We start from the raw sequence: 22,207 nt of genomic DNA, 5'->3' as shown, positions 1-22,207 counted from the left end.
AAAACAAAATTATTGTTTTTTTCATATTTTGTTGTTGAACTGGAAAGGATTTTACATGGGCACTAAAACAAAAATACATGTTTGCCTAAAATATATTAGTAAGTTTGCTTGTAGTTCACGTTTTAAATATTATAATTGTTATTTGTATTTAATTTATCAATGGTGCCTGCGTACCTCTCGTGGTACTCGTGGTGCAGGTCTTAACTCCAAGCACTATTCTGGTCTACTGAAAATTGTTTATTCAAATATTTAAAAAAAAAAACACTTCTCCTTTAAAAAGCACAAAATATATTCTTGTTCACCTGACACAGCAACATTAACTACAGTGGAGGGCAGTTGTACAGCTCTGCACCACTTACAAGAGAAGTCATAAAGTCTTACGAACATAAATGTCAGTGCAAACCAAATTGAGTATTCTTAGACACACAATAAAGATCAACATGGAAAAAACAGTAGTGATTTAAGAGAAATAAAAATGTTCCAAGTAAAGTTCAAAACTAACACAATAAAACACATGTTAATAGAACTGAACTTCTCTACTTTGAAAAAGAAGTGGTATTCTGTTCACTCATGTATTATGGCATGATGCTGTCAAAGTTATCCTGACAAAGTATCATTAACAATTCAACCGTATCAATAATTTGCCCTTCACTGGATCCTTTTCAACAACATAACAGTACTGGATGACACGGTTTTGACAACACATTCACTCTTAACTGTACAATAAATTAAATGACCAACACACAGCTACTGTGAACGAGGGGGGAAATCATAAATAAATTAGCATTCATCACTTTTTCATCTTGTCAATAGTGCTAAAATGTACCCGCCCCCCCAAGTCTACTTTGTTAAAGCCCTTGAAATACGCAACAATATCTCCACTATTCAAGACAAGATGTTAGTGCAGGTTATGTTTTCAAATGGCTCTTTGGTAGGGACATAAGGCCTTTTGAATCTTTTAGTCTCACAGTTTAAAAAGCACAGTGCATTTTTGAAGGAGAACCTCGCAATTTACAGATTGTCTGTGCAGCACGACGCTGGTAACAACCGTCTCGATTCAATTCATCCGTTTTGCACCTGATTGCATATTTTTAGCTTAAGTTGCGTACAACAAGTTACAACAAGGCAAGTTCAAATTTGGATTCCAGTTCAGTTCCAGTGCATTATGGCTTCAATTGAACACTGATTTGAAAATGGCTTAACTAACATCTCTTTGGCGTTGAGAGGTGAGTTCATGGATATTTGAGAAACAGACAACTGACCTTATGGGACGCGTTTTACATTTATATACAGATTGGACTGGCACCATTGCGTCCACTTATGTTTCTGGTTACTAGATAACCTGCATTCACTCCATCTGTAGTACACAAAAAGTAAACACCGTGCTAAACTTCCTATACACACATAGTAATGATTATTATGATACTTATTTACTGAATATTTTGTACAAAGTGCTCCAATTTCCTCATGCCTAGGTTGCATCTCTTGAAATTGCATCATTTTTTAGTGAGCCCCATTTGAAAACTCAACATTTGAGTTGGATGGATAATCCACATTGCACACATCACGGCATGTTTTTAATATAAAGTTTAGTAGCACGCATCATTTTGGGGGACTTTAATAAGTCTTGTCATCTTTGTAAAATAGATTCCACAAATTTATGGATGTTTCGGTAATGTAGAGAAAATACAAAACATTTGTAATTGATTTTTTTGTATAAAATAACTAAAAACACGTGAAGGAGGTAAAATAATTTCATCCCGAGTTTTTGTTCACGTGTCACAAACAATAGGACATGAAACGTTTGCTGAAAATAAATGACCAGCATTTTGATCAGAGGGCTGCAGCAAATTTTCAGATCAGGTCGGCACTTAAACTGGACAACGCGGCTTGTGTCCAGTGTTTCATGTCAAAGTTGGAAAACAGCAAAAGATTTCAAAAGGCCCCGCATTCATCCCATCAGCCCGACAGTTGTGTGATCTTTGCTCTCGAGCCACTCGAGCCCACCAGAATGCGTCGCGTCGCTGGTGATTTGCTGAAACAGCGGCTGATTAGCCATCTCCTCCGGAGCGGCGCTTTGAAATTGCCCTTGCTGACGACCGGGGTCAAAGAGGAGGTTGGCATCCAACGTATTCAGGTCATTGATGCTACCAGACAGGTCCGAAGTCATTCTAAGTTCGCATGGAAAATCTGCCCCGCCTGCCGCTAACCCCGGCACCTGTTGCACCAGCTCATTGCCGGCGGCAAGGTTGCTGTCCGGTTGGACGCCTTTAAAAGTGTGGCTGAAACCCAACTGCTGTTGCCGTGAGCTCAAATGTTGCCGTGTCGCCTGCTGCTGCTGATGCTGCTGATGCTGCTGATGCTGCTGATGCTGCTGATGCTGCTGATGCTGCCCCTCACAGGCCGACTGTGTTGCAGGGGAAAACATTTGTTCGCTAGTGAGGTAATTGGGCCTTGGTGTGCCGGAGGAGTCCAGAGCGATCGGGCTGACGTTCCCAGACTCGAGGATCTGAGTGAGATTCATCCGCGCCGTGTAGCTCGAAGGCATATTATTCATGCCCATACCTCGTGCGGTGTCGTGATCCCCGTCCAGCTTACCCAGAAGGACGTCAGTGATATTTATGCCGGCGCATTGCTGGCCCGTCATGGGCGGAACTTCCGTCTGCATCATGATGTTGAGTGGCACGGAGCGACTCCTTTGAGCCACGCTGCTCACCCCGAGATTTCCCTGGTTGTTGGCAAAGATGTTTAACATCTCAGGCGTTACCGGTGAGTTAAACGGGGAGACGCACTGCTGGTGGATATTGTGAAGGCCACTGGCTGCTGTGCTCGCCACCAAGTTCCTCTGGTGTATGGCGGGGCTAACACTGCGACATCGAAAAGATCCACTCGCGGGAAGGTTGCTGCCTTTGTTATCCAGAGGAGCGGGCACGGCGAAGCCCTCCTGCTTGGTCGCGCCGGCCATGCTGGCTACCTGCTGCTGCACGGGGGATATTGGAGTCAACCGGCCAAAACGGCTGTCGTGGTGCCTTGCGTGGGGGACGGCGAAGGCGTGAGGCTTTTGAAAATGGTCATCAATGAGGCCCTGATAGCTGGGTAAAAATCCCACGCCGTCGTTCGATTTATTTAGGCTCCCATTGCCGCTGTAGCTATTATTCATCCAGTCCAGCCTGGTCTTGTCCGGGTGGGTGGCTGTTGGCCTCTGCATGGGCTTGACGGGGCTGCCGGAGACGGCGCCGCTGTCGTGGAAACTCGTAACGCTGGAGTTGATGGGTGTGAACGCAAAGGGATTCCTGCACTCCACTGGGCTGGGAGGCACGGTGCTGCTGCAGCTGGAGAGCGGAGTGCCGACCGGAGTGTGTCGATTGCTTCCCAGGGCGCTGTCGACCGGCGTTATGGGGGTGATACGCGAGCGGGGGCTCTCTCTGGTCAAACCTTGAACGCCCGTCATTTCCGACGTGGGTGTCGGTGTTTGGACTAGATTGCTGAGGCCGCTGCTGTTAGCGGCACGGTAAAAAGTATTCAATGTCTGATTGGCGGACATGGTGTTGTGTGTCATCACGGCCTGCTGCGCTTGCAGCGTGACGCTGTTTCCAAACTCTTGTTTATTCAGTTTCATCTGCTCTTCCATCTGGACCAGTTCTTCCACAATGCTGTCTTGAGTGACATCATCGTCAAAGGGGAAGTATTCAATTTCTGTCTGCATAGGGAGCTGGCTTGACGTGGAGGCTCGGTCCAGAAAATCCAGTGGTCCGGAAACGGCTTGAGCGTAGCTCTGCGGCTGAAGGTGTCGTAGACCTGCTGATGAATTTGAATTATTTGCTAAGGTATACGCGTCGGACATCGGGTGCTCCTCCGGTTGCTGCGTTATAGGGTGGCCGACACCCGTACAGGTTTCCATAACATTGAAAGTGTTTTTCCTCTGCATTGAGCTCTGTGTATTGGCAACAGTGACAAAGCCGCTGGCTCTGGAAGAGGCATTGCCAAGTGTATGGACTTGACCGGGCAGAAAAGAGTTCATTTTCATCATTTTCATCTCCATCTCCCGGGCGACCGGCGCACTCTCGGGTCTCCGACTGTCGTATCCAAGACCAGCGGTGCCCTCTTCTGGGTGTGGGGACAGAAAAGCCCTCTTGACAGGAGAGGGGGCCGGGCTGAGGCCCGAGCGCTTCCGAAAGCTCTTCGCCGCACAGATGCCTTCCCCAAATGAAGATGCTGGGTTGCTGTTGTATGTTGAGATAACTCGCATATTCGGACAGGAGGGAGCTAAATTCAGAGCTCTCATATTAGTTGGCGTGTTGTTAACGACTGCTGCGGCGTTGGTGGTCACGGGGACATTTGCATCATATTTTGAGCTGGATGTGCTTTCCATAGTGTGGAAGCCTTTAGTTTGAGGTATTGGAACGCTAGCAGCCCTCTGCGCCATCGTGACACTGCTCTCAATTTGTTTGTCTCTGTTCATGTGTATCCCTTCGACCTCCATTTCGACATCAATATCATGGGTGTCAACCTGCGGGGCCAGAATGGGGAGGGCGGAGGTACTCCTCGTATTTTGGCGGGATCTCAGGATGTCCTCTGACAGGCTGCAGCTACTGATACCTGCAGATGCCGGCCTCAAAGTGGCGTTCGTAAGGGAAGTGGTGGCATTGCCGCTGTGGGGTGCGAGTGAGATGGCTGTCATCTTGACCAGACTGACAGGACTAACATGACAAGTGGTCATCACGGTCTTGATGGGGTTGTTGCCAATGAGCATGGTGGAGGGCGAGCACAGAGCGATAGCATTGCTGGTCGTCGGCTTGGGAAGGATTTGAGGATAGCGTGGACGAGCTGAGCGTTCCCCGACTGGACTTGGGAGAAGATTTGCAGAGCTCTTGGCGCTTTGTTTCAGGGGCTGAACTGGCTGCGTCACTACTTGGAAGTTTATAGGCAGCAATTTGCTCTCCCCGGTCCCCACTGGACTGGCAGACATCAGCTGACCGCTTTGCTGTGTCTGCGGACAAGGAAAGTCGATCAGATACACCCGATTATTTCAGTTTTGCTAGTCAAATGCTATATTAGTACCATAGACAAACGTTTTTCATCATTTATGTAATTAATCTGAGATGTTCTTGGAGAAAGTGGGGCCTGGGAGTCTTCTGTTATTGGGTTAGGGTTAGTGAAATAGAAAACAAAGCGTGAATCCTCCGTGTTTCTCACCGTGACGGGTCTTGGGACAGCAGCGACCACGATACCAATGGTCGGCTGAGCTGAAGGAGAGACCGGGCTACCACATTGGCCGCTGGCGTCATCCGTCGTCTTGATTGGACCCTCTCCTGGTATGGGTGAGTGCAGCTTTTGTTCTTGTTGTTTCCTCTGGATCTTCCTCTGGAGCTGCTGCTTGGCGTCGACAGTTGGCGATGACAGAGTTGCCGTTTGAGGCTGGAAGCTGTGTGCGTCGGCGGTCGGCAAAAAAGCTGAGACTGCCTGCAGAGGCTTAACTTCTGAAATAGACAAATAAAGACAAATGTAAAATGAATAAGTCATTTTGTAAATAAATTGAGACACGATCACTATGTCTTAGTGGTAATATTTTTTTAGCGCTACCGATTGACATTTCTGCACACCAGTAGTCCAACTTTGGCATACTAGCACAACAACTACATGCTCCCAACGACAATAAAATTGGAGCAGTATTAAGCTACCACCACTAGATGTCGCTGTAAGTGCGCATGAAAGCCCAACCGGCTTCCCACCTGTTGCCGCGCCTGTCATAATGGTGAGAGCTGCCAGGGACTTGTTGCTGATGTAATGGCTGTCCATCAGGAAGCGAGCCAGCTCTTCCACTGCCTCGAAAGGCCGTTTCAGCACCTTTTGAGCCCACTCGCACACCAAATCACAAGCCGCAAAGCGAACCTCCTCCTTCATACTGCCAAGGTAGCCCCCAGCTGAGTCCAGTCCATCGCACTGCGGCCAAAACACAATAAAATACATGCTTAAATTGGCAATCTCTCAATCGAAGACGAGTGAGAAGTTCATCCAAACACAAAGATTAATTCTGAAATGTAAGAAAGAAAGATGCAAATGTGCTCACTCCTTCTCCAGTTTTCTGTAGCTCCAGACTTGGTAAACACGGAAAGTGGACAAAAGGCCTTTTCCTCAGTCCACTATAGCAATATGTAAGGCAGTGTTAAGATAAATGTGTCAGATTGCAACAGATTTTATGAAGCCTTTCTTGAACTGTAAATACGTAATGGAAACTGTGTATTACCACATCACCCAAAAAACATGAAATGAGGTTTACTTTAAGCTCCCTGGGTGAAGGACGGTCAACTAGCCAATAACAAAAGTTTCGCGCGTCATGAAGGTCAAGATCAAAGGTCAAGATCACAGCAAATTCCCCCCAGCACTTGTGTATTCTGCTTCCCCTGCTTCGAAGGGGGAATTTATTTCATTTCACGTCTATATTTAGAGAGCTTATGAACTGTAAGAGCAGATGGCCGGTGGGTAGAGACAGGCGGTTACAGTCCATTCCAGGGAAGGATATTTTGATTTTCCTCTCATGCCAAGTCGACGCGCCTTCATGTTGGGGAAGACATTTTTCATCATTTTGCCAAAGTCTGCAGCACTCAGTGGATGGTAGTTGAGATTGTCACAGAAGCTTCTGCGGAAAAAAACAACAACAGAAATTGGAAGTTTGATTCATTAGGGCTCGTACATTCAAACAGTAAAAAAAAAAAAAAAAAAATTATACATTAGTACAAATAATTATCTCTGAATCTGCAAAATGGGGAACCGCCATACAGGGAGGGATGACTATTATGAAACGAAAATGAATTAGGACTAAAATGGGCTTCTATGTTCAGGAGTGGCGCACATTGTGATCCCTTGGAGCCTTTTCACCTGTCCATCCCAAAGGCGCCAAAATATCTGTGGGTGGGGCCGAATTTAGTCGACGTCGAAAGACAGTTACATAAGAGTGCCAAAGCATTTCAATGGCCGTCTCAGACTTTCCATTCTAATATTACCAGCACATGCTGCTCTATGATTCTCAGGCCCGCGGCGTCTATTTATAATGAGGCTTCAGTCAACAGCAATTTGGTTTGGTTGTCATGAAGCAGCCATAACGCTTTTTATTGACAGTACTCACTTGTATTCGTCATAAACTTCCTGTTTGGGGAGCGAGGTCTCAGGGTATTCCTCTAAATGATTGTGGATCCAATTGAAGGCATGCATCTGCTGCGTGCGGCTGGAGGACACGGCGCTCTGATCACTGACAAAATACATTTCCATTCAATTTAACATCCGATTGAACTGGTTACCGAAAATAATCTCACGCTTTACCTTTTCTCAACGCTGGCGCTGCTGATGGGGCCTGAAGGCAACTTAAGGTACAAGTAGAGTTTTTCAATGTCTGTGAACTTCTCAACATCTTGCTATGGAAGTAGAACAAGAGGAAAGGAAACATGTTGTCATTTTGGAAGAAAACATACAAAGACACTAACACACTAACTCCTGGCTGGAATGAGGGATACAATATTGATGAGGCATCCCTCACCTATTATCACTGGGCATCCAGTTATATAAAAAAGAATGCACATCCAAGATGGACGTTTAATGCAGAGTTTGATTGAATCTAATTCACGTCTACTCCATGAAATCTGAAGTAAGATGATTTAATAACCACAAACTGTCTAATCACCCCGTGGTGAGCTACACCACTGCTATGACGGACATGCCTTGATTAGCATTAACATTAGCGCAACACAGCCAACATGCAACCGGACGCACGACCTCTGGGACTGTTCATGACAGGCTTTGTTTAATTCATGCTCTTCCCTCTCACACATACAAATCAGTATGATGGAAATAAAAACAAAAAGGCAAAGTTCTCCAACATACTAAAGAGAGTTTCACCAAATGGTACATTTTTGTTAAAACAAAGAAGAAGAATGAAAATGAAGCTTGAAAGGGGCCCTTCCTTTTCTGCATGTTTGGAACACAGAAGCATGGTGGTCATTTATCATGCTCAGCTTTGGCTCACTTGTCCTTGACGTTGCCTCCTCAGCAGAGACTGGCACTGTGTACTAATGATGCTCAAGGATAAAGGGACAAGCGAGGATGCTGAGATGCCTGCTAAATGTTATTTTTGCTGTGGGCAACATGGAAGGACCATGAATAGAATTGTTGTTCTCACATTTGGACTCAAAAGCCCTGGCTAATAGGAAAGTAGTAACCGGTGCCAAGGAAATACGCTCAACTGAGAGAATAGCATCTTTGTATTGTTTGTTAGCTTGAAGCAAAAGTATTGTCACATTATCGGTCTGCGTGAGTTGCAGTACCGTTTGTGTTTCTGTTGCTTAAAGGATTCTAACGCTGATGCTATTTGTTAGCCTGACTAGCCTGTCTTTTGCATTGTTAAGACCAATCACTGAAATGCAATAAATGCATCTAAGAGCTGTGTCCAAAGACTTTTGTCCAAAACCCAGAAAGGGGCCAATGGAGTCAAATGAAATCAAATCTGTAGCTCAGGATGCCCCACTGAGTGCGCAAATACACATCCGCAATGCCAACATGTGCCCCCACTCAGACATTTCTCCACTTTGACTTCTAAGAATAACCCCATGCAGTTCACCTTTTTTTTAATTCCCCTCCATGTTATTATGATTGTTGTTGTTGTTGTCAGGGAACCACAAGTTTCCAGGGGCAGCAGGCAGCCAAAATGTCACGATCATCAGGGGGTTGGACATACTGGAGCTTGATTCCCTATGTCTACATTTACTCACAGGGGATCTTAGGAGCTAATGCAGTGGATGTGATATAATTTGGAGTTAAACCAATTTTGGGGGGAAAACCATGCCTCAGAAGTCAAAAATGGCATTTTGCTTTCTTTGCTAGCATTCGCCTAAACACAAATGTGGCTTTTTCAAATACACAACATTTTGTTTCATGTTTAAATCGACAATTATCTTCAACTGGGAGCGGCACTAAACAGCTTTTTTCCAAAGAATAGTTCACCAAATGCTAACTCGCTAGATCCTAAGTCACACATTGCGTCATCGTTATTTTGATCGTGGTGATGTCGGCAGTCATCTGAAATTGTATTTGAAAATAATACACTTAACAAACCAAAAGAATACTCACCAGAATGGTGTCCACTTTTGATTGAACCGTTTTGCTGAAAAGAAGAGATAATAGTATCAATTAGTATGCTCGTGGGCCGCCGCTATGTAACATGAGCGCTGGTGCATTTATTTATAAAGTGGAGGAATGTCTGGCATGAGTTGACCCTCCCTTCAGCATCTCTCAGGTCATGTAGCCCGCCACCACGGACACATGGTGTCACATGTAAGAAGACATTGTCTCGTCGCCCGTTCCAATCCCAACCTTGAGCTGCAATATTTTCAGATATTAAATTTTGTGTTCGAACTTTGTAAAAGATGAACGAGTCTCAACGGAAATTTTAGATATTAAAGTTACAGGATAGCTGTAGCACTCTTGAATGTTCAATCAGAGGCGCTTTTGAATGAATGATGGCAGTTTATTTCATCTACACACCTCTGTCTTTTGAGAACTTTATTTGGGGTGAATCGGAGGCGCTTTTACGATGATATTTCATTTCAATCGAGTTGTACAGGTCTGTATTACAATAGTGGTGTAAAAGGTTTTGAAATGATTTAGGTTTGTCTCATTTTCTTAATGACAACAACCTTGGATTTGATTAGGGGTGTGTAGACTTTTTATAATCAATGTACATTTTTGGAGTGTGGGTATCCAGAGCAGAGGCAGGAGCAATGGAAGAACAGGTTTAATTCCTAATCTGCAGACAGGTCATTTTGTTGTTGACAGCAAGACAGAAGGTATAGGCGAGTCACATTTAAGGACACCGGCTCGGCCCGGGTCAGCGCGGAGGCCTTAAGCCGCGCAGAGAACAGTTCATTTTAATTCGCTGTTACCGGGCTGAGTGGCCGGGGATCTCATTAGCTTGTTTTCAGGACACATTTAGCAGGCACGCTGGATTAGACCTGAGATGTATTTCTTCCGACTGACATATTAGAAACAAACTTGTACTTGTAGAGATTAAACGGATCCATGAAATCCCAGTAGGACGATTTCCTCACAGCCACTCTTCCATCACCTACTCAGAGTGAGATGGGGTAGGCTCCAACAGGAGCTACATGAACATCCTTTTTGTGCAGCACTTGTTAATTTTCTTTCTTCACCAGGAATACACAGTACATCTGTATTTTACACTGTAGCACATTCGTATTTGTGCTTTATCTCAATGTATCAACATCAATTCAAATGTAAAGGAGGCTTGTAGCTTGAGACATGCAATCTAGAGGCAAAGCATTGTAAAAACAATCTTCAGTAGGGCTGTGCAATTAATGGAAATTCAATTAAAATGATTACACTTCAGGATTACAAAATTGGCGTAATAGTAAAAAAAAAAAGATCAATTATTAATATGCATAGATATCCAATGCACTGTTTCTTCAAACAAGGAAACCATACTTGAATAAATTCATTTGCACCTTTTTTATATTTTAATATACTCATTTTATAAATTTTGTATGGTCCAAAAAGACCTCACATAATTACAGTGTTTCAAAGAAATTTGTCTTCATACTTTTTTACGTTGAAACATTTTGTAGCAAAAAATCATTTGAATAATCGTGATTTAAATTATTACCAAAATAATCATGATTCGTATTCCGTTCATAATTAAGCAGCCCTAACTTTCGGTCTACTATGTAAACTACAATCACAATAACATACTATAGTTTTGCAAATGACACGTGACCAAATCCAGGAAACAGGCGAGCCGTGATGTTCGGAGACTATTTTAAAGGGAAAAAGTGACTTGACTTTTCCTTTGAAATACTGGGGGTTTTAGTTTGTGTTCAATTAATCCTTTAAACATAGAATTTTGGACGGGACAGGAAAAGTTATAGCAAAAATCCACAAGTAAACACCTTCCCTAAAAAGGTTTAACCAGTTCTGTAAATAGTAAATAGAACCTAGAGATGCCACAAGATGGTGATAAAAATACAGCACAGCATATGACCTATTCTACTGAAAAGCAGAAATCTTATCATGTAAATTTTATGCTGTTAATCAGTGACCCAAAACAAATGGACCCGTTTTAGTTGCCTAACCTCAGTTTGGAAATCATGCAATTAATATTTGATCATCTCTCTTTATGCCAGCAACAAATAGTGACAGGCAGAACAAATACAGGATATTCGATTAGAATCTCGAAACTACATGGTAGAAGGTACAACTTTTAAAGTATGCACTTTTTGTTTGGCGTGGGTCCTGAGCATACATATATAGGTTGACAAATCCAAACATGCAAGCATGGGCGCCCCTCACCAGATGGAGTTCTTGATCCGGAGCTGTAGCGCCCCGGCCTCGGCGCTCTGCAGCCCGGAGAGGAGACCAGGCTGGAAGCTGCCCGCCCCTCGGTCTGCATGCTGCTGATGCTGCTGATGCTGCTGCTGGGGGTCCTCCTCGGCCATCGCAGGAGTCCCTGGCTGGTGCCGCGGTACACCGGACGAGGAGGCGTGGACGGGGCGACTCGCCCTGGCGGGCTGGCGGCTTAAACAAGAGTAGGAGGTCGCCGAGCTAAGCGGTCATCGTCATCATCATCATCATCAGCGCGCCGTGTTGTTTTTGTCGTCGTCTGCCAGCAGCCCTCCGACATCTCGCCCCTCCAGCCCACCGCACTTTGCAGTCTTCATGAGAATTCAGGGTCACACACTCACTCGCTTCTGCGCGGATAGAATACGTAGATGTCCAAGTAGTGCGCGCAGACGTGTGAGGAACAACAAGCGAGTCCCTCCGGTGCCTCTCACCGAACCTTACGGGAGTTGTGGAAGACTGCATGTGCATGTGCGCCGCGTAGTAGCTGTCACCCACGCGCATGCGCAGTAACGTCCACAGTAATAAAAACAAGACGTAAGCACAACGTAATGATGCCACTTACAGTATTATGCAGCAAGGGTGGACACACTTGAAGCACATTCTAAACAGTTATATATATATATAAAGTGACTTTGAACTTTGAACTTTATATGCCTGCATATATATATATATATATATATATTTATATATATATATATATTTATATATATATATATATATATATATATACACACACACACACACACACACACACACACTAATACATGAAATATTGTATTGTACAAACGATTTTTCTATTTGGTGTAAGTGCAAAGTGAATGGAATGAAACAAAATGGATGGAACAGCATGAGTATTGGACTAGTAGCAGTAGTGCTAATAACAAACAATTCGTCAGCAAGTTAATTTTATGCGTGACGCATATAACAACCACGTGATAAGGGCAGTCCAATGACGATATATACGTCTTGAGTATCGGTTGTGTTATTTGTTATTTTAAGTCACTTTAGACGAAAAAGCCAGTCAACTAATTTCTAATTCGGCTTCCGTAGTTTAGTGATTGTTGTGGTAGTTGCTAGGCGACTAGGATTGTATGTACTTTTTGGAAACGCCGCGTCTAGTCGCCCTGGTAAGCCATTAAATGGGGGAAAAACAATATATCAATAATATAAAACTATTTACGTGTGGCGCTAGAGGAAGTTTGTCTAGATCCGATGGGGAAAAAAAAGCTAAAATGCCAGCTCTTGGCTTCTTTGTAGTACACGATGCAAAATGTCATTAAACCTACGTTTTTTTACTGACATTTAGGAACTTGTTTAGAAAAAACTATTACTATCTGAGTCACATTGAAACATTGTGGAAATTTTCCCCCACAGGAAAAGAATAAGGCCACCAAAGATGCCTGCGAGTGACCTTTTAGCGAAGGAGGAGAAATACAAGTAAGGCTATTCCCCTTCATGATTTGAATTAGAGCTGCAACTAATGATTATTTTAATGATAAATTGATATTTAATGATGAATCGGGTGAAAAAAAAATCGAGCTTTAATTTCCATCCCGATTTTGGAAAACAATTCAAATTGACAGTGCAGACAATAAACAAACATAAATTAAGATTTTGTTACTCGTCAGGTTTTTAACATGGCAGAAATATCGGTCATTGTGTCCAACATAAAAGCAGATGTTTGCAAATTGTATTTTTTAATTCAACCCTAACTCGAACACATACTAAGTCTGCTTTCATAAAGGACTATATTAATATAAATCTAAGAATATTTTGAGTTGAGAGGCTTAAATCTGGAGAGTTGTAAATGAAACAAGATACCAAAATAATCTCACAATTGTCAGAAATAATGATCAATTAAGTTGGTAAATGATTAGTTGTCAATTCATTGTTGCAGTACCTCAAATTTGAAAATGAATTTTAATATATTTTACAGACAAACATTTACTTACATTAGCCCTTCTTTTGATTATCAAGGATGACTATAAAGTCGCGTCTTAGAAATTTTATTCAGTCTTTTTCACTGCTCATTTTCTTCAGGCTGCTAAATGCAAAGCTGGAGGCCAAAGCGGCAAATCTGGTCATGCAAGCAGATCAACTAAAGGTGAGTTTGTACATAAATATAAAACCAAGATGCTTATTAGTGTACTTTCACCCCCATATTGCTTTTTGATTTTATTTTTAGAAAGAACGAGAAGATTTTCTGTCAAAGTCTTCAAGCGCGCTCCCGCTCAAGGATTTCGAGGATGAAAAAGCATCAAGGTGACCATCTTGCTGACTAGCGAGTTTGTCTTGCTTTCTGTTCCTTGCGTGGGTTCTCTAAAGCTTCCTCCCAGATTCAAAAAAACCTCCACATTAGGTTCATTGAAAACTAAATAGTTGTTTGGTGTAAATGTGAGTGAATAATCGTTTATCTATCTATACGTGGTCTATGATAGAGTGGCAACCACTCCGCGGTCTTGCCTGCCTCTCACCCAAAGTCAGCAATAAAAAATTGATTTATTGCCAATTTCACTGATGTCTCTTACAATAGTTTCCATTCTCTTTCAGTAACACCAAAGATGGAGGAACGCCTGTGGCGAAACCTCGTAAGGTACCAAAAGAAGTTTTAATAAAGCATCTTAAAGTCCAAGTAATAATCCAACACACTAGTCGTAGAAACATACTGCTGTCTGGACCTTTAACTCACAATTAGGTAATAAATGCTCCAACAGCAGTCCATCTACCATCATAGCAACTCCAAATGGCAGTTATCACTTCCTCCAAAGTGAAGGTATAACAATACATTTCACGACCTGTTCCTAGGTGGAGCCCAAAAAGTCACAAAAGTCAGAAGCACAAGAGGATCATTCCAACCCTGTGTGAGTTACAGAATGGATGGAATGGCAACAAAAGCAATAATGGTTAAAATGGTTTTATATCGACTTTTAGAGTTTCCGGGAACACTTCCGGAGCGGCGGGAGATTCGGCCGAGTCTTTTGTGGCAATGACGATACAAAATGTGGAGGACAGGATGAACCGCTTGGTTCCTCATGACAACGTCTTCGCTGATGGAGACAATGAAGGGACGGGTACGTGTCTTCCTTTCTCCATCCTTACAATAACTAATACACAACATGGAATCTCACCAAAAGTGAGGAGATCCCATTGTATTTTGATTTTCATCATTTTTCCCCCATGTCAAATATATTTGAAGTGGCTAGGACCTTTTATTTCTTTTCAGGCGTTTCATGTGCACAAGTCCACGCCCTGATGGCCAACATTGCGATGATGCAAGAAGAAATTGATCATCTTCTGAGTGACAGAAAAAAGAAGGTAGAGAGCAGTTCAACAAAATGTTTGGGCCACCTCTCACCAGTAGGGGGCGACATTGTCACTGTGGCCTGGTCAGGATGATGAAAACGTCAAGCTGAACGCCAAAGTGAAGCAGCTAGAGGAGGAACGAATCAAGCTCCAGAGGACCGTCAACATCCAACAGACAAAGATGGACAAGCTCAAAGCGTCAGAGAGCGAGGCCGCCGTCAAATGTGACAGCCTCCAGCTGCAAGTGTCCGGTTTGCACAAGGTAAGAGAAGGTCTTGAGACCAGTTTCCCACTGATGGGCGCAAACAGGAAAATGGAAGAAGAGGCTAGTAGTACAACTCATTTACTGTAACAATTGTTTGTTGTTGTAGACCGACCACCTCAGACATGCCTTTTTACCGACAGGAAATGGAGAAGCTGAACAAATCCAGCAAGCAAGGAACGGCCACCCACAACACTGTTGAGATTCGTCTGACCAGAGCTCTAGATGAGGTGGAGCGCCTAAAGTCAGAACTCAACAAAACCAAACAGATGAACAAGGCAAGAGGGATAATTATTGCAAGACTGAATAAGGGGAAACTCTTCAGTGTGCGTTTGGATGAATGAAAATACTTTGGGAGCAAGGTTCGTCGTTGTCACCTTTTGCATCAATCCAGGACAAGACCAGTGAGGAACAGCAGACTCGAGAAAATCTACTGACAGAAAACAAACTGCTAAAAAAGCAGAAAGGGGAGCTTATTGTCGGGTTAAAGAAGCAACTCAAGCTTATCGACATTCTTAAAAGACAAAAGGTGCCCGCCCTCCTCTACTCTCAAACTAGAAAACAATCCACTTGTGTGCTAACGTTCATGTCTTTGTGTGCAGATGCATCTTGAAGCCGCCAAGTTGCTTTCTTTCACTGAGGACGAGTTCATGAAGGCCCTCGACTGGGGCAAAACATAAATATGAATAGCAAAAAGTCTGGTTGGATTTTGCAAATGTATTTATAACATCCTTTCTCAACACAATGTCGTTTTGGGACATATTGAATGATAGAATAAAAAATACGACTTAACATTAAAACCACTGATGTCAACCCCTTCACTCGGGTCTTGTGTGTTTTTCCATCTCTCACAGAACTCAATTGGATGTGTATATTTTGAACAGGAGTGTCAAACATTGTCCACAGGATGAATTGGAAAGGAAAATGAAATTATGGGTGCAAAAGGTTGAAATAATTTCGAGGCTCAGACTTGATTTGTGATTGACCGTGAGAGGAGACAAGAGGTGGATATCCCTGACCACACACAAGCCTTCAAGACCGGCTGTGACAAGTCTTGCATATACATCAGAGTCAGAACACTGCGTCGGATGGATGATGACATTTCAGAGTGGGTGGTTAAAAAAGCAACTGGGGTCATCAGCTTTGTGGATAAGGCCTAAGATCAAAATTGGCATCAGTTGAAATAAGAGACCGATTTTGTTTGGGTTTTACTGTTACTTTGCAGCAAGAAAAATATTCATCTTTGAAATATACACGTATACCATCTACTGAGATCCAGTCTAAGAGTTGTATCTAAAAAAAACTGCCATTAAACAATTTCACTTGTTTTTGACGCTGAATACTATTCATTCACCAATATGCACAGTATAACTGTTTGTAAATACGTTGTTGACCTTGTCATTAGCACTTCTCATGTTAGATATCATGCATGTGATGCGGCGTGAAAGTGGGATCACATTCAGTCCATAGGATTGTTTGCGGTTAAAGTTAAAATGGATTAAAAAAAAAAAAAAAAAAAGAAAAAGACTTGAAAATGACTCAATCATCTCCACCATGGTCTTCAGAGTCCTCTGCTTGACGTGTCTGCAATTGTTTCTTAAATTCTTCATCAAAGTGCTTCAGGTCATCCTCACGAAGTAAACCCTGAAAAAAGGCAGAGGGACATTTGCTTGCCCAAATGAGATACGGGTATAATATTGCAGTGTAAGTGTTTCATAACATGAGCTAGCTTGTGCGCGAAGGGTATTGTGGTGGAGGCCAGACCAAAAAAAAATATTTTTTTTATAAATTCTAGTTATTAGTATTAACTTTTTAAATGGGAACATAATGTGAAGTAATACATAGCTGATGATTTCTTGGCACACCTTTAAGAGTGGTTGGAAATGGGTGCGGTGTAAGACCGAACGGGTGGGTTACCCTAGGTAGGTGTCCGAGAAGTTTTGTTGCGTGTCGTTGGAGAAGCTTGACCCTCTCCTCTTCGATAATCTGCCTGCAGATGGCCGCCTTCTCTTGCTCAATTGCCTCCTCTCGAGCCTGCATATCCTACGAGCCAGAAAGAGTCAGAAGGGGAAATTGATGCAAAAGTGAGTGAGCATTCAGTAGTTGATCTCCATCTTAATGTCCGGATACTAAAATACTTAGAATTAGCGGGTACCTTGTCGATCTCCTGCTGCCGTCGTCTGTCTTCCAGCAGCTTGTCCGCTTCGCGTTTGTGCTCCATCATCTTCATGCGCCGCTTTTGGGCGTTCATTTGCTCGACGCGGTCGTCTTCCGCAAACTTGTCCATGATGGTTTTCCGGAAAATATCCTCTTCTTCTTTCTCCGCCTGCCGACGCATCTCCTTCATGGCCATCTGCTCCTCGCAGGTCCTCTGCAACGTCAGCCTCAGCCGGATGTTCTTCTCCATGTCTTCCTGGAAGATGGAGAAATATTTCCATGTGAGGTTTGGAGCTGAAAGTTTGCTGCATTCATGGCGCACTTCCCTTCAGTACTACGCCAAGTATCATCACTTCAATGAACGCTCCAAACTGTAGAGAAAGATAAAAGCATGGGAAATACTCTTACAATCTCTTTCTTCCTATAGGCTTCTTCTTGTTCCTCGAGACAAAGCTCCTGGCGAATTCTGTCCATCTCGTCACGCCGTGCATTCTCATTGGCCATCTTCTCTGCGAGCTGGATAAAAGCAGGGACAGTTTTTAAAAAAAAAAAAAAAAAAAAAGAATATCTTGATTCTATTGACCGTGTCTCTGAGGGCCTGTATTGCATCTTCTCGTGCTTTGACTTTGTCCATCCAGGCCTGCTGGGACTTCTGCTGCCTTTTTGCAAACTCCCTGATGCGTCTGTTCTCTTCCTCCATCCTTTCTTTCTCCAAACGCTGCCACTCGATCCGCTGTATCTGGAAGTCCTTGATGTGCTTCCGGGTGGCGTGCACCCTCTCCAGCTTCTTCTGGAGCTCCCTTCAACACAAAACCATTATCAGTCTGTTGATTTGTCTTAAAGGGCAAGTCAAAAATCTCTTTTTGCGCCCCAAGAGTCAAAAGACGGTGCGGCGTTTCCTCATTATTTTGGTTCGGTCTAGAAAGTAAAAACTAAAACCAAATTGTGGCAGGGTTTTTACATTCCGGACCCGAATTTGATCAAACTCACATCTGATCCTCTTCATAAATCTTGCGCACAATCTCATCCACCATGAACTTCTCCTTGAGGAAGTCGTCATAGGCCGCTTGTCTCTTTTGCTCTCGCTCGACAAGCTGCAGGTTGAGCTCGTGCTGGTAGCGGAGCTGTTCTTCTTGCTTCTTCTGCTCCTGCTCCTCCTCTTGAACGGTCGCCTTGTCATACAGGATCTTGATCTTGTCGTCTATCGCCGCCTCTTCACGCTAAGGCCAGAGAGGAGACATGGACAGTACAGGGGATAACCATTTGTTTGGGGGGGAGATACCGTTCAAGAGGTGCGGACGAGGACGTCACCATTGTCTCTAACTTCATAGCTTCATGCTCTGCCATCTGCGCCACCTGCTCCTTGCTCACGTAGGCCAACTTCAACTTGGACTCTAATTCTCTGAGCTCAATGCTGAGAGGGTGATAGAAGAAATGATTCCAAATGAGCAACAAAAAAAGGTCAAAATATAAGAACATAAATATGTAAAGTCAGAATGCATTTGGGCAGCCATTACTTCGCAGTCCACTAGAGGGTGCCCAAGTACAATAGTCTCTAATAAAACCATTAAATTGAAAGGAGACGTACTCCCCCCGACCAAAAAAAGAGATTGAACCAAAAATGAAATATTTGCCGAATCTGGCGTCTTGAGTTTTGGTGAGTAGTGTCGTACCTGTTCTCTCTAATATGCTGCCTGATCTTGCCATCTCTCAGCTTCTCATTGTTGATGCGGGACAGCTCCTTAGCCAGCTTCTCGTCTTGGAGATATTTTTTCTCCCTCAGCATTTTCTCAGTGTGGGCCTGCAAGTTGGTTAGGGAGCGGCAGTGAGAGGTGATCACCCACAGGGGTTGGTAGGTTTAAAAGTCCCTCTAAAGTGAAAATACAACATCTTGTAATTTAACACACAACAAAGAGTTTTGTTGAGACCCCGGCCAAATTCAAATGATTATTTTATTAAAACCACACCCTGCTCAACTATCAGTGAAATAAATCTGGAAAATGGATGCTATTTTGTCTATATGAATTCTCTCTCCAGAGATGGACAGACAAATAGATGGAGTGATTCAGCACAGAGAAAACACACCTTCAACATGATGTTCTCCATCTCTCTTTCTTTCTGTTCCTCCTGCACCTGCCTTAAGAACCTTTTCTTGTCCACATTGTCCTCCTCCTGTATAGCTGCCACCATTTTCCGGTCACGGTCTATTCGCAGGGCATCCACATGCTTCTGCTCTTCGAGGGCGCGCCGTTGCGCCACCATCCGATACTGCTGATTGCGGCACAGGTGACGATTCTTGACAAAGCAGAAAAGATAACAAGCACGCTTATATGGGAAGCCTTGGAGTATTTATGATGCATGTACTACCGTTTTTTTCCGTGTATAGTGCGCCCCCATGTATAGTACGCACCCCTAAAAATGGCATGCTGATGCTGGAAAAAAGCTTGTACCCATGTATAATACGCACCGAATTTTTATGAATTTTTTTTTTTTTTTTTTTTTTTTTTTTAAGTCCCAATGATCGTCACACACGCAGGGAGGCAATGGGTCCCATTTTTATAGTCTTTGGTATAGTCTTAACTAGGCTGGATGTAATTTTTTTTGTTGGCGTTGATTTCTCCGACTGCCCGTAAACGCACCACCGCGCTCCGTGCGCATGGAGCGTGTTTGAAGTGAACAGCAGAGAAGAAAGGAACAAGGCAAAGTGTTGTGAAATAAAATATTACCTGTAATACGGATTTAGGTAGAGAACTGAACTCTCGCTCTTTATATAGCTGACGTGTCTTGCTCATCCGTTCTGCGCATCTGTAATGGCGGCCTCCGTATGATATCCGGTTTGCGTGTGTGCGAGAGCGAGAGAGAGCGAGAGAGAGAGCGTGCGAGAGAACGCTCAACCGTAGCGCGCCGCCGACCGCCCAACTGCACCGGGCTGGCCGATTATTGTGACAGAGCCGTCGCTGAAATTTAGAAGATATTTTTAAAGTCCTGATGTACTTTCTAAAATTTAAGTGGACCTCAGTGCGCACTGCGCAGGGAGCTTAATTTGGTGCGGTCGCGCAACCGCAGCGCGCCGGGCGCTCACTGTCGCATTGCTTAAAGAGCGCCTTTGTGTTTTAGGATGAACAGCAGAGACCAAAGGAACAAGGCAAAGTGTTGTGAAATAAAATTTTACCTGTAATACGCATTTTGTTATTTGCTGATTGAAACTGCTAATTAAACTGTGAATTGAAACTAATAGGAAGAAAACAACTCTCGCTCTTTATATAGCTGACGTGTCTTGCGCATCCGTTCTGTGCATTTTATTTCACAACACTTTGCCTTTCTTCTCTGCTGTTCACTTCAAACACGCTCCATGCGACCGCAATGCTCTCGTATCAGACGCTTGCTCGATCACCTGCTCGTTTGCTGTCCCGTGCGCGCACGAAGCGCGGTGGTGCGTTTACGGGCAGTCGGAGAAATCAACGCCAACAAAAAAAATTACATCCAGCCTAGTTAAGACCATACCAAAGACTATAAAAATGGGACCCATTGCCTCCCTGCGTGTGTGACGATTATTGGGACTTAAAAAAAAAAAAAAAAAAAAAAAAAAATTAAAAAAAAAAAAAATTCTTTTTTTTTTTTTTTTGTACCCATGTATAATGCGCACCCCGGATTTTAGGACAATAAATTAGTAAAATTTTGCGCACTATACACGGAAAAAAACGGTAATACTAATAATAAAAAAAAGGGGGCCTTTCGGTTTTACTTTTAGGGTCCAGGAGGCTTGCCAAATATGGTGTGCAGTAGTTTCTAGTATTGGTTGAATGCATATTAAAGGAAAAAAATTGGGACTAGTACATTATGAATGTAGACAATACTAGTTGCACAGCATTTTCTTACTTTCTACTATTTTATGAAATCCTTTGCATACTCCTGAGACAGTTTTGGCACACTAGTGACACAACTACATCGTACAAGTGAGGCCAAAATACGCCTGTAAGTTGGACCTACTGTTACTAGAGGTGCAAAAACATAAAAAAACACTTGCCTCACTCATATTGTTGTCCAACTAGAAATAGTACTATGTCTAGGTGAGTGTGGACAAATTGCTTTACGAGGACGCACGCCTACATGCACGCGCACGTGTAGAACACATACCATTTTTGACGTCTTTTATGCAGTGTTCAGTTCCAGGGACTTGGCAGGTGCCGCCTTTGCTTCGAGAAGTCTTAAAAACAACAAAATGAGTTCATGCAAAAAGCAGCGTCAACCGTGATTCATGTTATGTAGCCTTTCTTTTCAACTGAGCTAGTACCGTGTCGGAGTAAAGCTTTCAACTCGTTTGAAGCGTTTCGACGACGTTTCTGCAAATGTTTGGGGATGTTTCCATGGGAACCGCTGGTTGGTACTGCGTCACATCCGGTAACTCCGGACTGTCCGAAATTACGCGTTGAAACAACCAGACCTCCAAATTACATTCAACAATGGTGTCAAAATATTGCACGTATACATTTTTATTACTAAAATTAAAATTTAACTAAAATTCATTTTCGTTTGGAACCAAGGCTTTTTCATGATTGTATTTGTGGGCGTGGCGTCGTTTATTATTTGCCCCATGGAACCAATTTGAGCATTTATTTTATAGTTTAAAATGCATAGACTGGCTATTCCTCACACTACTAGTACTACGTGGGCCTACTAGTAGTTATGTGTCACACACTAGTTTAAACAACCATACTATCAAGAAAACAGTACTTTAACTAATAAATTATATGAGAACAGTTGTGCATCAGATTTATCATGCTTCTTCAGCTACATTTTTTTTTATATTTTAACTTCAGATTTGAGTTAAACTTTTTCTTGGAATGTGGAAAAGAACCAAAACCAATGTATAAATTCAGCATCTGTAACTTTTTTGGTTCATGGCCAAAGTATAGAATTATATGGTCAATGTTAAGATCTTAAGTCGGCATTTCATGAAGCAGCAAAGATTCCAAGTGTGAAGACAGCAAATGTTGATTTTACTTCAGGGTTTGTTAACGTTTGCAAAAAATGTTCAACAGTTTGCTTAGTCATAGATGTTTTTGCAGCTGCCTCCCTTCC

General features: G+C 43.1%; 3 protein-coding genes across 5 annotated transcripts; 1 reads left to right on the top strand and 2 right to left on the bottom strand.

The window, feature by feature from the left end:
- Positions 1 to 271: 271 nt before the first annotated feature.
- LOC133152514 (DNA-binding protein RFX7-like) lies at positions 272 to 11,498 on the bottom strand. Its single transcript, XM_061276151.1, has 9 exons — positions 11,353 to 11,498; positions 9,121 to 9,154; positions 7,321 to 7,412; positions 7,127 to 7,249; positions 6,524 to 6,640; positions 6,071 to 6,155; positions 5,733 to 5,943; positions 5,197 to 5,480; positions 272 to 4,990 (listed from the first exon to the last, which is right to left on the bottom strand). Exons 1-9 carry the CDS (start codon positions 11,496 to 11,498, stop codon positions 1,952 to 1,954), a joined length of 4,131 nt encoding a protein of 1,376 aa, XP_061132135.1. The 3' UTR covers positions 272 to 1,951.
- tex9 (testis expressed 9) lies at positions 7,181 to 15,789 on the top strand. 3 transcript variants are annotated; one of them, XM_061276160.1, is made up of 12 exons: positions 7,181 to 7,367; positions 12,778 to 12,840; positions 13,444 to 13,507; positions 13,589 to 13,665; positions 13,954 to 13,996; positions 14,209 to 14,264; positions 14,335 to 14,474; positions 14,627 to 14,718; positions 14,795 to 14,968; positions 15,112 to 15,246; positions 15,363 to 15,497; positions 15,571 to 15,789. In XM_061276160.1, exons 1-12 carry the CDS (start codon positions 7,345 to 7,347, stop codon positions 15,646 to 15,648), a joined length of 1,080 nt encoding a protein of 359 aa, XP_061132144.1. In that variant the 5' UTR covers positions 7,181 to 7,344; the 3' UTR covers positions 15,649 to 15,789. The 3 variants fall into 3 exon arrangements, with proteins under 3 accessions (XP_061132144.1, XP_061132146.1, XP_061132145.1); XM_061276162.1 differs by lacking the exon at positions 7,181 to 7,367 and adding an exon at positions 11,449 to 11,588; XM_061276161.1 differs by lacking the exon at positions 7,181 to 7,367 and adding an exon at positions 12,210 to 12,530.
- mns1 (meiosis-specific nuclear structural 1) lies at positions 15,684 to 22,158 on the bottom strand. Its single transcript, XM_061276159.1, has 11 exons — positions 21,420 to 22,158; positions 21,263 to 21,332; positions 19,211 to 19,420; positions 18,799 to 18,926; positions 18,437 to 18,539; positions 18,116 to 18,345; positions 17,709 to 17,925; positions 17,534 to 17,641; positions 17,124 to 17,381; positions 16,886 to 17,011; positions 15,684 to 16,612 (listed from the first exon to the last, which is right to left on the bottom strand). Exons 2-11 carry the CDS (start codon positions 21,263 to 21,265, stop codon positions 16,508 to 16,510), a joined length of 1,488 nt encoding a protein of 495 aa, XP_061132143.1. The 5' UTR covers positions 21,266 to 21,332; positions 21,420 to 22,158; the 3' UTR covers positions 15,684 to 16,507.
- Positions 22,159 to 22,207: the final 49 nt, after the last annotated feature.

Source organism: Syngnathus typhle, linkage group LG4 (genome assembly GCF_033458585.1).
Source record: "Syngnathus typhle isolate RoL2023-S1 ecotype Sweden linkage group LG4, RoL_Styp_1.0, whole genome shotgun sequence".
NCBI classification, from domain to species: Eukaryota; Metazoa; Chordata; class Actinopteri; order Syngnathiformes; family Syngnathidae; genus Syngnathus; species Syngnathus typhle.
This window is presented reverse-complemented; position numbering and strand designations above follow the sequence as displayed.